Consider the following 20727-nt stretch of genomic DNA (forward strand, 5'->3'; position numbering starts at 1 on the left):
CATTACTTCCACAATATGGTTGCAGTTTATTGTTTAGATAACTCTAACCTAGACACTTCCAGGTCAGCTTCATAAGATAGGTGTGAGGTTGGCAATTTCAGGTTCTTGTTTTGACTTTGCTCTTTTGGAGAGCTAGAAAGTGGTCCTCATCACCTTCTCTGTAGTTTATTACCTAGTAAGAAAGAAATGGGAGATAAGAGTTTGTGCATCCGGAGAGGGAGAGTTGGAGTTAGGCATCCCAAGAGGTTTTTTGTATGTGTGATCAAAACACGAGTTTTTATGCAGATTAACTGTTCCTTGTGGTGTACCTGAATGAAAGTGACTCTGGCTATTGTGCATGCTACTGGAGTCAGTAGTTCTTTTATGCAATAAATAATACTCTACTTGGGTCCTTTTTGGTATTGAGCAAGAGCTATGAACTGAGTTTGCCAAGCCATGGTGCCTCTCACATGATGCCTGTCTTTAAGCATGCAGTGAGTCTAAGGTCTCATAAAGATAAATTTTCAACCCCCTTAGGATTAGGCTAAATTCTCTTTCTGACTATTCTAAGCAGTGAAATAGCTTTTGAATCTTCTTATTTGGAGGGAGTGATGTCTGGGGAGAGTAGGAAAAGAGACACCAAGAGTGTCTCCAGAAAGTAGTACTGGCTTTTTAACAATAAAATACATCCTGAGACCAAATATGCTGTTTAAATGTAAATGTCATTTCCAGTTCCAAACTGCCTTTTGCAGGTGTATTTGAGGGGATTTAAAATGTTCTTTCAGGTGGTAAAGAGGCTATTGACCTTGAAACTATGTATGTGTTGGGAATAATGTTTGCCCTCCTTGAAACCAGACTTGCGTTCTTTGAAAGGGCTCTCAACACCACAACTCTTAACAGTGGTTCAGGTAGCATTCAGTGCAAAACTGAATTGAGACTTAGTGCATTCTACTTTCAAAGGCTTTTCTCAGGATTCAGAGATTATTTCATGGACTCTTTTTTCTTAGCCACCATGGTTCAGAATGGCTGACTGATGACTGGTTTCCTTTGTTCTGGTGCAAACCTGATACAGTAGGACAAGGTTTATGTGTAGAAGCAATATCTTTCATTAGATGAACCACTATTGTCTGGAAAAAAAAAAAAAAAAAAAAACAGTTCTGGGCTTACAAGCACTTCTTAAAAAATAAAACTGAAACAGCAGACTTCTGAGCCAAATAAGAGTTGAGAACATTTATTGTAAGTAGACACATTATTCTGTTATGCTGCCCAGAAAAAAAAAAGGTAGGTGATATTATGAAGTTAGAGGAAAGAAGATATGATGCTTATCTTGGAATGGAAAAGAGACAGTGACACAAGAGGAACATGCATCTGCAAACTTCTTTATCTGTGAGGTAATTCATCAGGTTTCCAAGCATGCAGGAAACCCCAGGAGTGGCTACTGGGCATGTGCAATCTAATTTACATGACACATTCTGCAAGTTCAGTGTGTCCTCTGTGTACTAAAATAGTAGCTGTCCATGTGATATAGAATTGATGTGTGTACACACTGTGTTGGATGCATGTGGGACACATCAAACTTGCTGCACGTGTGTATTAATCAACATACTGCAGCTGTAGTAATATGCTATTTGCTATTTTCAACATCAAAATGGCATGCTCTGTGGGACCTCATATTAGGAATACTGCAGCATTTATTGAAATGTAATAGGTCTGAGAATGGAATATATAAGTATTACTGAAACTGCAAACACAAGACCTTACTGGACCTCTTTGAACCCAACTGCTGCTGTATGACAAGGATAGGCAAGTTTCATATTTTTCTAAACCTTTCCTGAACACTGAAAGACCAGTCCCAAGATTAGGAGAGAAAACAAGGCAGCAGAACCCCAGAAGTAAATGGCTTCTGAGCATAAGAAGACAAGCAAATCATAGAATCACAAGATCATAGAATCCTTAGAGTTGGAAGAGCCCTTTGAAGATCATCTAGTCCAATTCCCTTGCAATGAACAGGGACATCCACAGCTAGATCAGGCTGCTCAGAGCCTGGTCCAGCCTTGACCCTGGAAGTCTCCAGGGACAGGGCATCCACCACTTCTCTGGGCAGCCTGTTCCAGTGCCTCACTACCCTCACTGTAAAAGACTTTTTCCTTAAATCCAACCTAAGTGTATCCTCTTTAAGGATTTGAGGCCTCTTTGAGGCTTTTTCCCCTTATCCTATCACCACAGACCCTGCTAAAGAATGTGTCCCCTTCTTTCCTGTAGCTCCTCTTCAGGTACTGATAGGCCTCTAGTGGGTCACCTCGGAGCCTTCTCTTCTCAGCTGAGGCTGAACAGCCCCAGCTGAATGTCCTCATAGGAGACGTATTCCATCCCTTGGGTTATTTTTGTGCTGGGCTGCAAGGGCATGTTGCTGGCTCTTGTTCAGCTTGCCACCCACCAGTACCCCTGAATCCTTTTTGGCAGGACTGTGCTCAATCCTTTTAGCCTCCAACTTGTATTGACAGTGGAGGTTGTCTCAACACAGGTTCAAGACTTGTACTTAAAAGTGTTGTGGTGACTGCAGAGGAGTACAGGGAGAGGAGAAGACAACACTGATAAGTAAAGAAGACTATACTTCAGTTTGGGTTGATAGTGATGGTTATACTTTGATGTCAGAAAAGGAGACTTTTGGGGATATCACTGAACTGCAGAAACAACAGTAGACTGTTTTCTTTCAAAAGCTCAAAGGAAAGCCTGTTTCCAAATGTCTGGTCTTAGTTTAGAAATCACCTGAAACCATTTAGGCATGCTTTATATTGTGGAGTGTTAAAACACATCTCTCTAGTCTTACAGGCAAGTTTACAGATAGGTGTCCACATGTCTGTGAGTAAATGAGCAAATAACTCTCCCAAATATAGGACTACAATTTCTAAGATTCAGCCAATTTCAGCTGTTGAAATTAAGTGTACTTTAAAGTTTTAGGTGTTAATTTTGGAAAGATACAATAACACCTTTGAAAGACCAAAGCAAATATATAAATTCTTGATAATCACAGTTCTTTTTGTTGGGGGGGAGAAATGTATCTGTGAGATTTTCATAAGACAGTTGCATAAAAATCCAGGCACACAATCTGAATTAGGATGTTTTCATACCGTTCTGTCAAAATTTGCATTTAAGCTATAATTTTGGGGGGTTTAAGCTATAATTTTAATTTTTCAAATTTAATGTCTCATTAAGAGAAATGAGGTGGACGGGGAAATTTTTCCAGTGCTGTCATTTCAGTTCCATAATAAACTGGCATCATGATTCACACAGAGAACAAAAGAAATAGTTTAGAAACTTATTTCCAATGGAAGTTTAACTTTTGAAGTACACAGAGATATCTGAAAGGTAAAATTCACAGATTTTTCATGCTTCCAGGTTTTTATTGCCTCTGGTAATACATGTCCTTACTCTTACATCACATGTATGTGAAAAAAATAGATGTAATATTTAAAGATGCCTTTTGAGTAAGAAAATATTTCCATCTCTAGAGGTGAGACTTAGCTTTAAAGGATGATGAGCAGTTTCCAGATGTGTTTTTCAAGTACTGGGCTTTCCTTTCCTTAAGCCTTGACAGAGAAAAGGTTTTATCAAGGTCTTTGTGATGTTCTTGTTTATAATGAGAAGACATTAGTAGAGCACATCTAAGTGCTTATCGCTAACAGATGACTAAAGAGAGCATATGGCAGGGAAAAGAAATATATATTTGTCCAAGCAATGTGGCTTGTTAACACTCCCACACTCACCATAAATTGTGTATACATGTACATATAATATTTTGCAAGTCCCTTTTCTAATCAGCTAAAAATAAAAGCCGAATAATTATTTTTTCTCTGATATTAAAGTGTCAGGCAAAGTTGATTTAGAATTTTTTTAACAAAGCAATTAAGCAGTACAGAAGACTTTTACAGTATTTGTTTTGCTTTCAGCCTGACATTTTACAGCAGGGTATGTGTTCTATTTGTTTCACAGGGTTAACAGTTTTATTGTTGCAGAATGGTATTTGGTTCACCCACCTGTTTATCCACATACAAATATTATACAACATTGCAAGCAGTAATACAGATTAGAGTGGTCTATGTCAAATCCTAATCTACATCAGGACATAAAGTTCGTTGTGAATTCCTTTCACTTCTATATGATGAAAGCATCAAGGAAGTTAGAATATCTGCCAGTAAATAATTTGCAAGCCAAGAAACAAAACATCTCGCAACCCAGTCCAGTCCATCTTTCATTAAGATACAAAGAAAAACAAACCAAAAAAAATAATAATAATAATAATAATAATAAAAAGCCCTACTAATTTCAGATTGCCCTATTTATTCAGAAGATACACAGAAAAATGCTGGAGAAATATGTATAGCTCTTGACATAAAAAGATTCTGATGGTCCCTTTGGTCAAGAATACAGCATTCACCCACCTTTTATACAATGGGCAAAACACAGTATCACTACCTAACTGTAACATCTAAATGTGACAATCTTCTTATATAGTATTATTAGGGGGAAAAAAAAAAAAAAAGGTAGTTATTGTTTAAAGATGGATTTTGATTTTTCAGAAGAAAGTATTTATAAATAAAGCAGCACAGAAGATCTGCATTTTGTTTTTCAGAATATGCTTTTCAGAATATTCCTATCAAACTTTTGTTGAATGTTTACATCTGCATCCAAGTATTGGCCTTCATATAGCAGTTTATTCTTGCAATTTAACTTCATTAAAGTCATTATACTGATTTAGAGTATGATAGACTAGTGCTTTGGGATTGAATTATAAAGAGATTAATTTTAGCTACTGGCGATAATTGACCCCATAATTCCTATCACCCCTAATCTCAATTCAAATGAACCAATATGTTAAAAGTGGCAGTACTCACAATGTAGACAAGGTCGTGACAGCTAGAATAGCTTTTTATTACCAATTAGTTTTCCTACTTGGTGAGTTTGACTAATGTCATAGAAAGGGGTTTCAGGCATGGAAATAGTTTTTTTTTTGAGACACACAAGCACTAGAGCTGATGAGCATTTTGTTGTACATTTCCCAGTGTACAGAATTAGAATGCAATTGAAAGCTGACCCATAAAGTTTGAATTCACATGGAGATTTGGAACCTGTCTTGATCCATGAAAGAGCTAGAAACAAACAGTAATTTGAATCTGGAAGCAAACTTTCTTGAAACTAAGTGATGTTTACCATGTGTGTCTATATGATTAATATCATATATGATATAAAGATATGGTGTGTCTAGCATGTTTGGGACCATCTCTTGTTGATAATACTACATTTGAGGTGTACTTCAGATGAGGAACCAAACCAAAAGAGTACTGTTAATTGAATAGATGCTTGTTCAAAATCAAATCATGTTGATATTTAGCTGCAAATGATGTAGAGACGTCAAAAAATACAAGGAAAAGATAAATGGATTTTAAGTATGGTATATCTTAAATTTTCCCCTAAGTAATTAGTGCCAACTTCAAACATACTAGCATAACAGATTTCTGAGAAAACAACAGAACAACAATACTTTTGCATAGCACGTTCAGCATAAAATTATTTTTCACATTATTACTAGTTATCCATCAGCATTTTTCCAAGTATTTACAGATTTGTGTTTCTGGAGTAAGCTGAAACAGTGTGATAAAATAAGGCAGATAATGATAAAAAGCATATGTATGTGCAAGCCTAGCTAGAAGGAGCAAAATACACTATTACTGTCCCTCCTGTGAAGTTAATCCTATTTCTTTTAGCCATTTCTTCATTAGTTAATGAGGTCTAGGGGAAAAAAAATTAAAAATGTGTTTGAAATTGTGTTTTTGCATCCTTGCCTTTAGGTGCTTCTACAAATATTCATAGAATAGTTTGCTCTTGGAAGGTACATTAAGTGTGAGGCGATAATTGCTTCTAATGTGAGTGGTCAGAAATCTGCAATTGAAATGGACAAACAAAACAAATAAGCACTTTCCTCATCCTGATTCACCATACTGGCTGAAAAGTTAAATAGCAAATAAAGGAGAAATTCTAATGATCGGGTTTCGGGTGGGGAGAAGTAGGGAAGGCAGGATGGGAGAAACGTCAAGGCTCAGATTATAGATGTGCTAGTGTTAATTAGATTTGAATTTAAATGTACTGTGTGGTTTGCAGTCTTATTCATGAGCTTCTCCTTCACTGAACTATCAGTCTCATCAGAGAGAGGGCTTGGCTGCTATCTTTGTGAGATGAGTACCAGAGGACATGTAACTACATCCCAACTCTGTCCCCTCCTCCATAGTAACCAACACCTCTGCAGACCTCTGCATAGCAAGTTTGGGATCACACTGAAAGTGACTCCTATGCTCTGTAGTCCTGTCCTTCATGTTGATGCTGGAATGCGCTCTGAGGATGAAAATCTGGAAGGGCCTCCAACAGCCAGTTCTTAAGACACATTATGCATTTGTACAGGAATTGCAATTTCCATTCTCAGTCTGGTGCTTTTATTCTATTGAAAAATCAACCCATGTATTTTTTCCATGATACAATTACTGAAGGAGTGTAGCTGCAACTGTTGGATTATTCTGTACCCAGAGTTTCAGCTTGTTCCATTTCATTCAACATTCTTAGACTTAGATTCTCCAGGAGTACAACTAGATCTCCTGAGCATCTCCTGGCATTGTCTTGTGAATAGGGAGAGAAACCACCAGCCCCTAGAGTTCTCGATACATACATAGTGCATTAAGCAAAGGCATTATATTTCTACCAACTCATTAAAAGCTTACAAAGGATGCATTAAAAGCTTGCAATGGATGCATGAGTAAATTGATCGCTTGTACACTGTTGCTTCTCAAATTGCCAACCACAAATAAGTAAATCAAGGCTACGAGCAGCATCTCCATGCTGTAGGTGGCTAGCAATTAAATTAAAACCATTATGAAAAAGTTTCAAAACTAATGATCTTTTAGTCTCATATTCAGTTTCCAAATGTTAGGAAATTAATGCTCCTTTTCTAATTTCATTATTTCAATTTTCTCCTCTCCTTTCTTTTATTGGATTCCTAGGGGTTTCTTCTGTTGTTATTATTCTCTCTTTCTGTAACGACCACTACAGTAAAAATCAATAGCACAGGAGTTCTGAGTTTTTATTTGAAGAATGTGAAACATTTGCCTGTTATATTCTTGTCTTTTTTTTTTTTTTTTTTTTTTTTTTTTTTGCCATGAGGATATACTGACAGTCAATATTAATAAGCTTAAGACTAATACTGGCAGTTAATTATTACAATTTCTGGCTGTGGTAAGTGTTCTATAGGGCATAGTAATTATATCCTTTAAAAGAAACTGATGTCATGGTCACATCCAGAATTCACTGGAGCTTTACTGTTTTTTTTTTTCAGGTGATTCATATAACAGGCCGCTTACGACTGAGAGTGTCACTGTCTCACGGACGGACAGTACCCAGCCAAATCATGGGACTTGTTGTCGTTGCTCATGCTTTGCCACCTCCTACAATTAATGAAGTCAGGATTGACTGCCACATGTTTGTCACTCGTGTGAATATGGACCTCAATATCATTTACTGTGAAAATAGGTACAGATTTTAGCTCCTTTTTTAATTGTTTTACTTCCATATATTGTTTGTTCTGTTGGCTTAGTAAAAAGTTTTGAAATTTGTGATTCCTCCAGTGTTGCTCTGGTGTTCTTTGGGAGCACTGGATTCACACTCATTGTCATCATCTCCATTACTGTTGCATTCTTAGAGTATAAACTAAATACTATGTTTTGAAGGAAATGTTCCTGAAATAGGGAAAGATAGACCAGAAGAGCTTCCTTTAAGTTTCCCTTTCTTTTTACAATCTCTCATTGTACCTTTCAGAGGCAAGATCCAGGGCTGCTCATCTGACTTATATGGCTGTCCTTATACACTCCCCTGTCTCCACAAGTCCTACTTTCTTTACAGTTGCCTGGTTTTGAACAAATTTCTAGATTACAACACATTGTGCATAGTGTTTAATGGAACAGAAGCACAGATGGCCTAGATAGTAGGCTAGGAGAGGTGGGATCTCTTGCAGATAAGAGGTGGGAAAACTGTAGATTAAAATTGTTTAAGGGCGTATTGGGAAAGGCAGCAGTGAAATGGGAAGAGGTGATGAGGAGTTGGTGGGAGAGGGAGCTATGTTTAATGTAACAGGGGCAAGTGATTTAGGAAAGCAGAAGATGATAGGATATAAATTCAGCTGTCTACTCCCTATGGCTATGGCACCAGGAGTGGCAGGATCTCCCCATTTGGGGCAGGGCAGCCCTGCCAGGGCATTCAGAGCCCATCTTGCCAGGAGAAGTGGGGCCAGTGGCAGCAGCGCAGACCTAGCCTGGGGCACCGGACACTTCCCTAGGAGCATGGCCAGGCTGAGGCCAGGCCAGGTCATGGGCCCTGCTAGGAGGCTTGGCTCAGCATGGCCCATGGCCAGACAGGGCTGGCCTGTGGAGCTGGAGACAGACCCTGCTGCAGCCTCTCTGGGGTGTAGGGTGATGGCACCAGGCTGACATAGAGTCCTGGGCCTGGGCAACATGGGGAGAGTATCAGGAGGAGGGGGGTCAAGACTGTTAATGCTTATCGTTGCCATTGGGACCTTTAAAAATAGATATAAAATGTAGAGAACAGGTATTTGGAGCAGAATGAAGAGATCTGAGAAGGAAGATATAAGTAATAAGGAAGTTTGAGTTCTGTTGATGGAAATCTGAGAGAAAAGCCACAAAACTTTGTCAAGAGAAACTGTCATCAAAAAGTAGAACAAGCGAGATGACTCAAGCAAGCTTTTCATGTGACTGCAAAAATTGCATGTTATAAATTAAGAGTTCAAGCTCTCTGTTATGAGCAATAGTGGAACACCTCTGTTCAGAATAGTATATCAACATAAATGCTTTGTTGAATCAGGGCCTTACACAATTTACAATAATTTTGAGTTTCAATTATGAGTTATTCTTTGCTGTCATGTTGCTAAACTGCCACAATAATAATAGTAAAAATATTACTTGTCTATTAAAGAGAACATTTCATCTAAACTTCCAAAGTATTTTCTAAAGGAAAATGTATTATTCTTGTTTTTAAATTTGGAGAAATTGAGCCATAGTAGGTGGTTTGGACAAGGTCACGCAGAAAGTTGTTAACAGTATAAAAATTTACACTGGCTTTTTGCCTGTGATTCTACCCAATGAGTTTTTAGATTCTGTATAGTCTGGCAGCTAGTGAAAGAGCTCTGAGGTTTAGCAGTAGGATCTAGAAGAAAACTTCAGCCTTATTATGTGATTTGATTGTCACCTACCCTGGTGGTAATGGAAAGCAGCTACCACTACAGAGCTCATCAATGGCCTCTGTGAAATGAATTTCTGGTATCTGTCCAGTTCCTAATTAACAGATTTCCTTTTAACGAAATCACATGCACTTACTGTTACCTTTGCTGGCAACCTCAATGGGAAAAAAAAGCCAGGAATGAAATGGATGTGGAAAATGAACTATTCCATCAGGTCAAGTAGGATATAAATTTTTGGACTGTGTTAGAAAGATTTACACCTTCTCTGCTTTCCATTTGGCATTTTTAAGAACCCTACATTGTGTGTGTTTGTGTTTAATTAAACAGTTTTTTCAAACTTTCCATGTATTTTCATGTAGCAGTAAAACCTTAAAACATTCCTTGAGAAAGGCATCACTGAAAAATCTAAAGTACGTCACACATGGAATACTGTTTGGTAATCACAAAGAAAGAGCTGATAATGTGGTAAACTATAGTAAGCTATCTTACTTATGCAAGAAAACATTGAGCATAATAACATTTTTCATTAAAAAAGGTAAAGGCAATGTCATAAAGTTGCTTTTCCCTGTCTGTGATGGATTTCTTCTACGTTAGGGTAGAATGCATATGATGATACTTGAATTTATGTTGCAATAATTACATTTTTAAGCCTCAGTGGCAGTGTTAAGAAATTATAAAAGGAATTTCAAGTAGTAGAAACTCTTCTGCCAGGACTGAGAGGTGAATGTTAGCTCAGTGAGACAGCAGGGTTTCCACTGCTGAAAAATAGTGTTAGATTGGCAGGACTTAAATTTCATAGCAGGTACAAAGTAGAATAAGACTATTAAAGCTGGAGGAATGGAAAGGGCAAAAGAAGGCAAGGAAGTAACTGAACAGCTGATATGAAGCTGTCAGATGAATTATCTGGGCATGTGCCAAGGCCATTCTCTGACTCGAGGAAGTTGGGATCTCTCTTCTGGGGCTATAGAAAAGGAGTTTAAGTATCCTTTCTTGAATATACGGGCTTGACTCCTGGCATTTGGGGGCAGCAGGGAAATTCTTTGTGGTGTAACAGTAGAGCAAGTGCAATGCTGATGGAAACAGAGAAAAATAGATCCATGCTGGGGAAGCCATAAGCATTATTTATGGAGCAGTGGGGAGTTACTAACAGCAGCAGGGAGTATGGAGCAGAAGCCATGCTACTTAACCAAAATAAATGCTCACAGTGGACCACTGGATCAGCAGGGCCAAAATCAATAGTACTCCTAGTTTTCCAAGCGGTTGCCTGATTGTAATAGTGGGGAGTGAGAGTGACATAAGTCTTTGGGTGCGTCTTGCTACTTCATTCTGAATGAAGATATCTGCATCAGAATCCTGGAGTCAGTGCAGAAACTTGTCAACAACTGTTGACGTCCCTTTGAAACAAGATCAGTTAGTACACTGGCTCTTACTAGAAATTAATATTATATTCTGTGATTGTTGAGTGGAGATGTAAAATTTTGGTGCCTAAAATTCAGTGTGTCAATCCACACCAGCTTTCCAAATGTGAGATTCATATCATCTAAACTTCACCATTTAGTGTAAAATAGTCTAGAATTTATTTCTTAGCCAGTGGAGTGAGAAAGGCACCTTCAGAGGACAAGCCATCTCGGACTATGATAAAAGAACTAAAACCAAAATAAAGAGACTGCTGCTAGAAGACAGTATAAATCTGTGTTTTCAATATGAACTCACCATATATCCCAAATGTAAGCGGTTTGGCCTGTTGGTCATGGCAGTGGTTGCCAATAGTTCCTTAAGATGTGCAAAAAGAGTCTTGTTTACAGAGATTCAAGTGCAAGTATCTGCACAACTTTGTCCTAATTCAGCAAAGCACATATCTCTATCTTTAAATTTCAGTTATATTAATAGTCCTGTAATTCAGTGGAACCACCAATCTGCTCACAGGTAAACCTGTGCTTATGTTTTAGAAAATGGGGATCTGCCTATTCAGCAGAACTGAGTTTCTACTGATCTACCTAAAGCAACAGCTTTAGCATTTTGTTGGGATGGGAGCCATAAGATCTAGTGCTCTAAAGTATATTATTTCTTCCCTTTCTCTCTGTTAATGATCTATTTTGTGTCTTAGATACTTTTGATATGAGTGTCCTATTTGATGTAATTTCCTTCTGGTTTTGGTGTCATTGTTTCTCAGTGATCATCACATACATCTCTAGATTCTTTCTGTTTCTTCTTCCATTTTTTTTTATCTAAAGAAAAAAATCCTATATCCTTTACATGTCTGTTTTGAAGAGCTGTTTCTTAATATTTTCCTTAAATTTAAGAGACTGAATTGGCTTCTATAGATGCCTTGCTTTGTTCATTTTTAAGTGTAAAGACTTTACAGAAACACACTGCTGCACAGAAGCAAAATACACCTGAGTCAAATTTACCAGAGGGGAGTGCAGAATGACAGTCCTCCCTGTGAACTGTGGCACCCATAGTCTGGGTGCATGATAAGGCTGTGGCTGTGACACTGCACAACCCATTTCTCCCCTTCCACAACACAACTGCTCCCATACTTCTAGCTGGCCATATCTGTGCTGTTAAATAACACAAATGTGACAATTCAAGCTGTCATATCCTTTTTTCCCTGCAGCCTCTGGAACAATCATATGAGGACCAAGAGTGACAGAACTTCCATCTGTCAAGAGACTGTCCTTTTTTATGTACTGGACTTCTCCCTGATCTTGAAGCAGAGCCATCTCCTATGAGAAACACTATATTCTTAGGCCAAAGAGAGAACAAAATATGCCAATGAGGAGAGTATAGATCTGAGAAGAGGAGAGGCTTGAGTTTTTGTTCCTGTTCTATGTACTATTTACACACTTGGTTTTGTATAAAAAATAATATACAGTCCAGAGGACAGGAAACTTTTAATGTCAGACTCCATTTGCCCTGATTAGGTATCTTATCACTGGTCAGAGATCCTAGATCCTTTGCTTGCTGGCTGCTAATTCACTGTACAAGCTAAGTAGAGTAACTCAGCAGGAGTAGGGAGTCCCACTACCACCATCCCAGACTTCTTTATCTGATGAACGTTGTCATCTCCAAGTAGGTAGAAGAGATACATTTCAACTGTAGTTTGTGATGAACAGTAGATGGGTATCCTTACATAGGTATCCCACATCTGGCTTAATGCTATAATACTACACTGTCTTTTGACTTCAACATGCTCTGTCATGCAAGTGGGACAAGACTGTTGTGTTTTATGCTAAACTTGATCTGACAATCTGGCAAATCTGAGTCCATCTGTTTCACCCGTGATAGTTTTGCAGGGGTTTAATAGGGACAGTGCAGCCAGTTCGTGCTGCTGTCGCTCTAATACTTCATTCCTCCTCCTCCTCCAGCCTTCCCTGTCTATGCACTCTCAGATACCTTTGTCAGTAAGTGCCTCAGGGTCCATGCTCGGCACCTCTGCTTGCTGGGAGCCCCTTGGATCTGTGTGGTCCAGTTTCTGTTTGATCTCCTCACTGGCCTGTACTCTGGATCACAATTCTGTTGTTTCAGCTGTCTGGTTCTATCAAGACGTTTGGTGTTTCTTACAACTCTCTTAAATGGATGCCTATTATGGCTTACAACTGCGAAGTGGGCTTAAGCCCAACCATTATAGCATGCTTTAAACCCTAAGGATTGTTCAGTTTCTAGAAAACAAGCTTACTTTTAAATGCTGGTATGTGCAAGGCATTTTCCAAATGTTTTATTTTCTCTACTGCATTTAAGGGCATGGTCATCTTGGTACTCAATGACAAAAGTTTGCACAAGCTCACAGACACAAAGGTCTGAAGAACAGACCTTTAAAGTCTCTATGTGCAATAAACAACAAAGTCCCTGTTGAAAGGGCCCAGAGTGAAAGCTGAGCTCCCAAATGAATTAGACTAAAAAAGATAACACCCTGAGGCATCTGTATGTCTCAGCATTTAAATTATATTCCTTGAAATATCAGTTTGGATTTGATGCCAGAGATGGTTGAAGATCTTTTTCATGAATATACCCAATAGAAGACCAATCTGTTGAAATGAAATGTGTCTCTAATCATTTGTTATAAAGATAACATAGTTTTGCTTTATTATGAAATTTTGAATCATCTTGGTCCTTTAATGAGGATTTTGGATTGTTACAAATGCTTTACAGTTTCATGGAATTATACTATCTTGGTGTTATGCCACAGGAAGAATAGGGAACGAAATAACTTTTCAGTTACTTAATGGATTATACGATTTCAAGGTTTTTTTAAAAACTGATTTCTCTTCTTGTTTTTAAGGCTTCTTCTGTTAGTGCAGGTATGTTCTGTTTGAATTTATAGAAGAGACCTCATGACGTTATTGTAGTGCTGAAAAAATTATTTTGTAGATTTCACTTTCTTAACAATTTTACAATTATTGTTATTTTCCTGCTTTAATTATAAATTTTATTTTTTCCCTTTTTAGGATTAGTGATTATATGGATTTGACCCCTGTAGATATCGTAGGAAAGAGATGTTATCACTTTATTCATGCTGAAGATGTGGAAGGCATCAGGCATAGTCACTTGGACTGTAAGTACCTCCATTTTTTGTCAAAATAATCTGGTATAACATCAGATTGTTCGTGAACCGTTGTTTATATTTCCTGGCTGGAAGCCTTTATCTTGCAGCTGTTTTTTTCATCACAGGATTCCATAGAGGGTAGCTCAAATTTAAGTTTTTGTATTGATTATTTTCAAGTCTTTCTATAAACACATGGCATAGTTCACATATGTGGGAATAAAAAATTATATTTGTGTTACTAGAGTTTCCAGCAACTGTTCATGTACATGTTCTGTGCATTATTTTACTCCCTCAAAGAGGTATTGCTTATGTGAGAAACCCCTTCCCTGCACAGAAAATGAATTCTTCTTGTTGTTTTTTTGTTTGAGTCATAACATGGAGGTCAAAAAACAGCATATTTGGGATTTCACCAGGTTGTTCAATACAGAACTGAGCTACATCTTCACCAGTGTTTAAACCACCCAGTGCATTTACATTTAAATAGCCCCAATCCCTGTAGCATCTAAGTCCCTGTTATTTCCACACAGGTAGTATTTGATGACCAGGATGAGGAAAATAGAAGTACAAAAATGTTTCAAGAGACAAATGTTACCAGAGAGCATGTGCCTGTGTATGGGGGAAGATAGGTTCAGCTTGATTCCTTCTAATTAAACTCTTCATATTCCTCTTATTAAAAACCATAGGGCCTAATTCTTTTCTTGTTGAGATGTGTTGTCTTCAGTGATGGTGCTCCTGATTTACCCTGGTATGAAAAGAGACTTAAGCCCATAATCTCTAGTTTATCTGTGCCTGCAGATAATTCTTTGGAAGTTTCAGTGACTGCCTGCATTTATGATTGACTTGTCTGTTTTTCTAATTTAAAAGGCCATCTGAAAGCTGCTTCTCACATATCTGAATAGCTCTGCTTCTCCAATGTCTTTATAATGTAGAATTTGGTGAATCCATGCACCATATCCTGTTAGCATTTACTAGTGAAAGGGTAGCAACCCAAGTCCAGCTACCTTTATTAAGTTCTTAGAAAACTATACAATATGATAGAAGACAGTATAAATCTTTGGTCCCTTTGCTTGATCTGCAAAGAGGGATAGGAGAATAACTTTAACTGGAAAGCAAGAGAGAAAGGACCACTTCTATGATAGTATCTGGCAGCCAACACTAATATCAAGTTCTGTTAGCTTTCAAATAGTCCCTCAAATTACTTGCAGGTAAGGTGCATTTAGCATAAGGTCAGGTTAGATAAAATTCTGTGGAAAAAATCAACTATCCATAATGAAAAACAAATGGCTATTCTGCAAAATTTACATTTGGATATTTTAAAATCCACAGGGATATGGCAGTGGATAAAAATGAAGGAACAAACTGAGAAACTTACTGGGTTCTCTTGAAACTGGAAGTCAAAAAATGACAAGTTGCTTTTCCACTGAATTATGTGACCAAGGAAATAAAAGATATTTATGACTCAGCCTTAACATACCACCTGGCAGAGATGAACATCCCATTTGAAAAAGACCTTAATCTTCTGAATGACCACTTCTCTCTGAAATAGAATATGCTTTATGAAACATTCATCTTCAGAAAACTTGGAGACTTCTTATTCAAACAGTGTAAGTGCAGTGTGGTCTAGTGTGTGAGGAGACTCCAGTGATTGCTTCGCATTGCTGTAGATGTTTCTGCTCTCACTGTATGTCTGACCTCAGCAGAGTTCCAAACTTGCTGTGTAACTACAGCCTAACTATTCGTTCTAGGCTCAATATTTTCAGTAGGTGAGGCCAGTTAGTTAGGTCTTTTATATACAGGTGTTCTCTTGGCATATAGGAACAGGATGTTCATGAAATCATTCAGGCTAGAAGGGACTCTGGAACATCATCTGAATCAAAACTGATTCAAAGCAAATTTTTTAGGTTTTTGGATAGCTGGCCTTGAAAACCTTCAAGGTTCCAACTACCCTTAATAAGGGCTTAATTATCATCACAGTGATTTTTTTACATCTGTCTGGCTAGAATTTCCCTGTTTTGATTGTGCAGCTCATAGCTGCATCTTAACAGTAGCCTCCCTGCAGGTATACTGTTAGGTCCTCCAAAGCCACCTCTTCTTCAGATCAAGCAAGCCTCTCCCGGCAGGATGACTGCACCAGCTCCTAACATCTGTTGAGCTCACTGAAGTTTGTCACTATTTTGCTTGTACTGGAGAGCCCAAATTTGGATGTTATTTTCCAGCTGCAGTCTAAAAAGGGTCGAGTAAAGGGAAATAATGACTTTCTGTGATCTACTGGTCATTCTCTTTTGTATAGCCCATAAAGCACACTGCTAGTTTGTGCTTAGCCTGTTGTCCACCAGGACAACGAGGTCCTTTTCAGCAGAGCAGCTACCCAGCTAGTCAGTTCATAGCCTGTAGCATTACAGGGAGTTTGTCCATCCCAGGTACAGGACTTTGCATTTGTCTTTTCATGTTGTTCAGAATCATGCTCTGGATGAACAATCTAAGTTTAAATTAGACTTGGGAATAGCTCAGTAAGTATACTTGCCCATTATAACTGCGGCAAAGGCTGAAGTGATGCCCAAAGAGATGCTTGATTTTTCTAGCATTTGGAAAAGTACTTTGCAGAAGTGCCAAGGGAAAGAAATCATAAAACTCCAAAATACTTCATAGCAAGTTTTCCATCACAGAAAATCAAGTTTAAACCAAACTAGAAAGATAAAATCCTCATTTCAGTTTTAATAAATAAACAAATAAAAGAGCTAAAACTCAAGAATCTGCAGACACTGGCTGTAGAAGGTAAGAGACAGCAGAACAGTAGTTCCCCTAAATAGACAAAGCAGGAGGTTTGTCAGTCCTACACAGAATGCAATTACTTGCTTGATATGGATGAAAAGCAGTGTTATAGAGTGTTTTAAAAAGGAGCTGGAAGCTGAAGTATCAGTTAGAAGGCCCTATGAAGAAGTAAATGCAGGACTTGAGAAAGCATCAGTCAGAAAAGGTTGTTTGGTGGATGACTACGTATAAAAATCTGATATCTTTTTAATGCAGAGAAAATAGTTTTTAAAGATTAAAACAAGAATCCCAAATTGCAGTGGTAGATCTAAGGGTAAAAAGAGACACAGATAAAAAAAACTGTTACTCTTGCCTATTCATTGACAAAATATTAGAAAAAAAATGGACAAAATAAGACTAGTACATGCTGCCTTCTCATCCAGGTTATTCAAAGGCATCAAAGAGGAAAACAAACAAAGAAGAAAATGCTGCACAAAATCATACAAAAAAGAGAGCTGTTGACGGCTTCATATCATAGCAGCCCATTAGAAACTGTGAAAAACAGGCCTTGTTAACTCTATCTCGGATAAAAGAAGACAAAAGCTATTTCAGGAATGTGACAATAACATGGATAATGGTGACGAAGGTCTGCAGGACTATAACAGTAACAACAATCTTTTGTAAGGGAACTGCTGCCCTAATTAAAGGTCAGTTACAGTCAATGGAAAATCTTTCCATTGCTTCAAAAGACACGGGGATTATGTCTTAAAAAAGCAAATTTATATAGATCCAAGTCCTAATCTCAATGAAGCAAATACCAAAATTCCAACAGGTTCAGTGGAGTCTAGATTTCTACTTTGAGAGTTGTGTTAGTTACAGCTTAATGAGACCTCACCTGCAGTACTGTGTCCAGATGTGGAGTCCTCAGTACAGGAGAGACATGGATCTGTTGGAGTGAATCCAGAGGAGAGGCACAAAAATGAACCACGGGATGGAACATCCCTCCTGTGCAGACAGACTGAGAGAACTGAGGATGTTCAGGAGAAGAGAAGGCTCTAGTGAAACCTCATAGTGGCCTTTACAGCGGGGGCTACAAGAAAGAAGGGACAGACTCTTTCATAGGTTTTTGTTGTGACAGTACATGGGGAAATGGTTTCAGACTAAAAGAAGGTGGATTTAGTTTGGATATAAGAAGAAAGTAATGATGGTGATACTTTTTACAGTAATGATGGTGAGGCACTGGAATAGGTTGCCCAGAGGGACAGAGAGTGCCCCATCCTTGGAGACACTCAAGGTCAGGCTGGATGGGGCTCCAAGCAACCTGATCTAGCTGTAGGTGTCCCTGCTGGTTGCAGGGGAGTTGGACTAGATGGCCTTTAAGGATCCCTTCCAACTCAAACGATTCTATGATTCTAAGATTCTAATGCCCTAGTGAATTAGTAAAATAACATTTATACTTCACCTCTACATGTTCCATCTGTTCCAACACAATAATATACAGTGACAATCCTCAAATCACTGAAGCAAAAGCTTTGCTCAAATATAATTAAAAAGGGATATCATTTTTGTATTGTTTCATACAAGCCAATTGATTGGTTGTGTTACAATTCCACCTTATTAAGGTATTTCCCATTTTGTAAGACTTCTTGGTTTCAGAAGTTAGGGAAACTTTTCATTTGTTAATCTTTGATGCGTTTATTGAATAAATTGCTTGTAGAGTCCTGATAGATACCATTTATAATAAATCAAGTCTCTCACTGAGAGTATAGTTACAATGTGCAGTAGTCTAACAGCCTGTACACAGTCCAGCATCACAACACATCTGATGGCTCAGCTGACACGCCACACCTGACTTAGCTGCAATAACTTGTGTTTGAATATGAGCTCTCAAAAACGGCAAGTCTGGCCGTACCCTGGCTCGGATACCATCCCTAATCCTACTGTGAATAACACAGTTCTTTGTTAGAATGTGTGGCATGAAAGAGTAGAAGCTCAATGCTTTATACTGCATAGTTAAACATCTAGAACTAACACACCGAGAAGACCCCTTATAACTAGGTCAGTTTTAACAATAGAAAAGGTGGTAGGGTCTCTATTCCTACTTACCTCTGCCTAGAAACCTTTTCAGGGCTAAACTTCGTATCAAGCAAAGGGAAGCCATGAATCTCTCTGCATGGGTAGAATTGTCTTTGTTCCAATGATAAGAAAGTACCTGTGATATAAAAGATGGCAGGATACATTTTATGTCAAATCAATATTAGAAATCAAGCAAATGAATAAAATTACTGATGTATCAGACAGAACACTGTCTTTAAGGTTCAGCAAAGGTAATCAATGCTGTTCTATGGATTGAAATACTACGCATATGTACTTCTCTTTGGTTACCACTGTTTATAGAGGTCTATGACTATCTTTCTGATTTAAGAAGCAAATATGCTGGTGTCATATATTATAGGAGTACATCTTCCATTTAACTGAAAAAATTAATGATCTTCACTGAAAAGTAACTTCAGGTATTTGCTGTTGCAGTTCAATGAAAATAATTAAGAATGCTGCAAAGATGTATAAAAAGCTAGACTCCCAAAAGCAGCAGTGACTATACTTCTGGACAAATATAGAACAATGTGCCACCATTTGAAAATGAATATACTGCTTGTAAAAGTACTGTCAAAGGTATATATTGGCATATAATACATGCTTTTTCATTTTGGAATCTTAATTGAGGTCTAAATTCAGAAACCTGACACTGACGAAAAAGATACTTGTTGTTCTCAGCTACTGCATAGAAAATATCATCCTATTCTTTCAGGATTTGATTTACAGCTGTAAGAAATACAATTCCTCAGGAACAGTGAGCCAGGGCAGTTCATTTCCCATAAAGCAAAGGTCTCTGATGAGTATGTTTTGTAGCGTTCCCTTTGATCTACTTTATCTGGTTTTCAGTGGTTAGAATAATCCAGTCTTTCTGAAAATAAAATACTGCACATTCACCTTTTTCATGGCTCCCGTGTTTTTCAAGGGGTATTACCCCCTCAGTCTGCTTTTGAATAAGTAATATATTCATTATTTCTTTTATTTATGTTCACTAGAAAAATCCTATTGCTGTACAAAATATTGCTTAGTGCTTTAGCCTACCAGCTGTAGTTGAACTAACCCTTTTAACTTATGCACATCAGTTATACTTTTTTTTTATTCCCTTAATAACCTCAAACACATGAAAAACAAATAGAATGAGTCGATAATTTCTAACAGTAAAATACACTTCAGATATTTTGCTATCAAGCTGTGGAATAACTCTGCAATGTCAAGTAGCACACAATTAGTAAAACTGTAGGGGGAAAAAAAGAAGTGTTTTGATCCTGAAGAATTTTTATCCTAATCAGATCGAAATTTCAATGCTCTTCTAGTGCTTAATATCTTCAATCACCAAAAAAATCAAACTGATTCCAATGTCAGGTTTTGCATTCTGGGACTGACATAAAATGCTAAAATATACAAATGAATCTCATGTTTGTACAAGTTTATTATCATCACTAAAAAGCAAGATTGATTCTAAATTAGGTTGATAGAATGTCTGGCATTTAGCTAATTCTTAAACCAAACCCGCCTGGCATCTTGATGACAGTCTAGTGTATCTCTTTGTCAAAGTATTGCACAATCTGCCTCCCTGTCTATACCATGCCCATATTATAGACCAGCGATGATTTCTGCATTGCAGACCACCATCCTTATGACCTTTTGACTGGAGATGGTGGTGATAGAGCAAGATGAGGGAACAAGAGAGAAGAAAGTGGAAGAAATTGAAACATGTAAAGAAAACATTTTTTAATTCACACTAGGAAAAGAATGAAAATGGAATTTGTTTTCAGCCCATACCTAGTGTATGTTTTTCAGAACTAGTGAAGTTTCAGAACAAGCTTAGTAACCAACAAAGAGCATGTATGAGTGATATCTTTTAGTCATGTTCTGAAATCCTGTAACTCTAGCATTTGCTATTGCAAATGTTTCTTTCAGCTATGCTGATCTGCCTAGCGCACTTTCTTTTTCTGCTCTCTGATCAATGCCAGTTACTTTAGAAGAAGATAGAAAACACTCTGTGATTTTCAATTATGTATGTTGCACTCTCTTTTTTCTATATTAAGCTATTTATTCATGG

The 20727-nt window shown here is 37.8% G+C and overlaps 1 protein-coding gene and 1 long non-coding RNA gene across 5 annotated transcripts in view; one reads left to right on the forward strand and one right to left on the reverse strand.

The window, feature by feature from the left end:
- The window catches only part of NPAS3 (neuronal PAS domain protein 3), a 604931-nt gene that overhangs the window by 564734 nt on the left and 19470 nt on the right, over positions 1–20727 (forward strand). For all 4 annotated transcript variants that reach the window (XM_015287645.4, XM_015287646.4, XM_015287647.4 and 1 more), the window contains 2 exons: positions 7361–7554; positions 13723–13829. In XM_015287645.4, the coding sequence (XP_015143131.2) occupies positions 7361–7554; positions 13723–13829 (301 nt within the window). The remainder of the gene's footprint in view (positions 1–7360; positions 7555–13722; positions 13830–20727) is intronic.
- LOC121111050 overlaps positions 18661–20727 on the reverse strand; it is a 34703-nt gene continuing 32636 nt past the window's right edge. The window contains exon 4 of the long non-coding RNA XR_005860606.2: positions 18661–18783. This is a non-coding gene — a long non-coding RNA (uncharacterized LOC121111050). The remainder of the gene's footprint in view (positions 18784–20727) is intronic.

This window comes from Gallus gallus, chromosome 5, assembly GCF_016699485.2.
Source record: "Gallus gallus isolate bGalGal1 chromosome 5, bGalGal1.mat.broiler.GRCg7b, whole genome shotgun sequence".
NCBI classification, from domain to species: domain Eukaryota; kingdom Metazoa; phylum Chordata; class Aves; order Galliformes; family Phasianidae; genus Gallus; species Gallus gallus.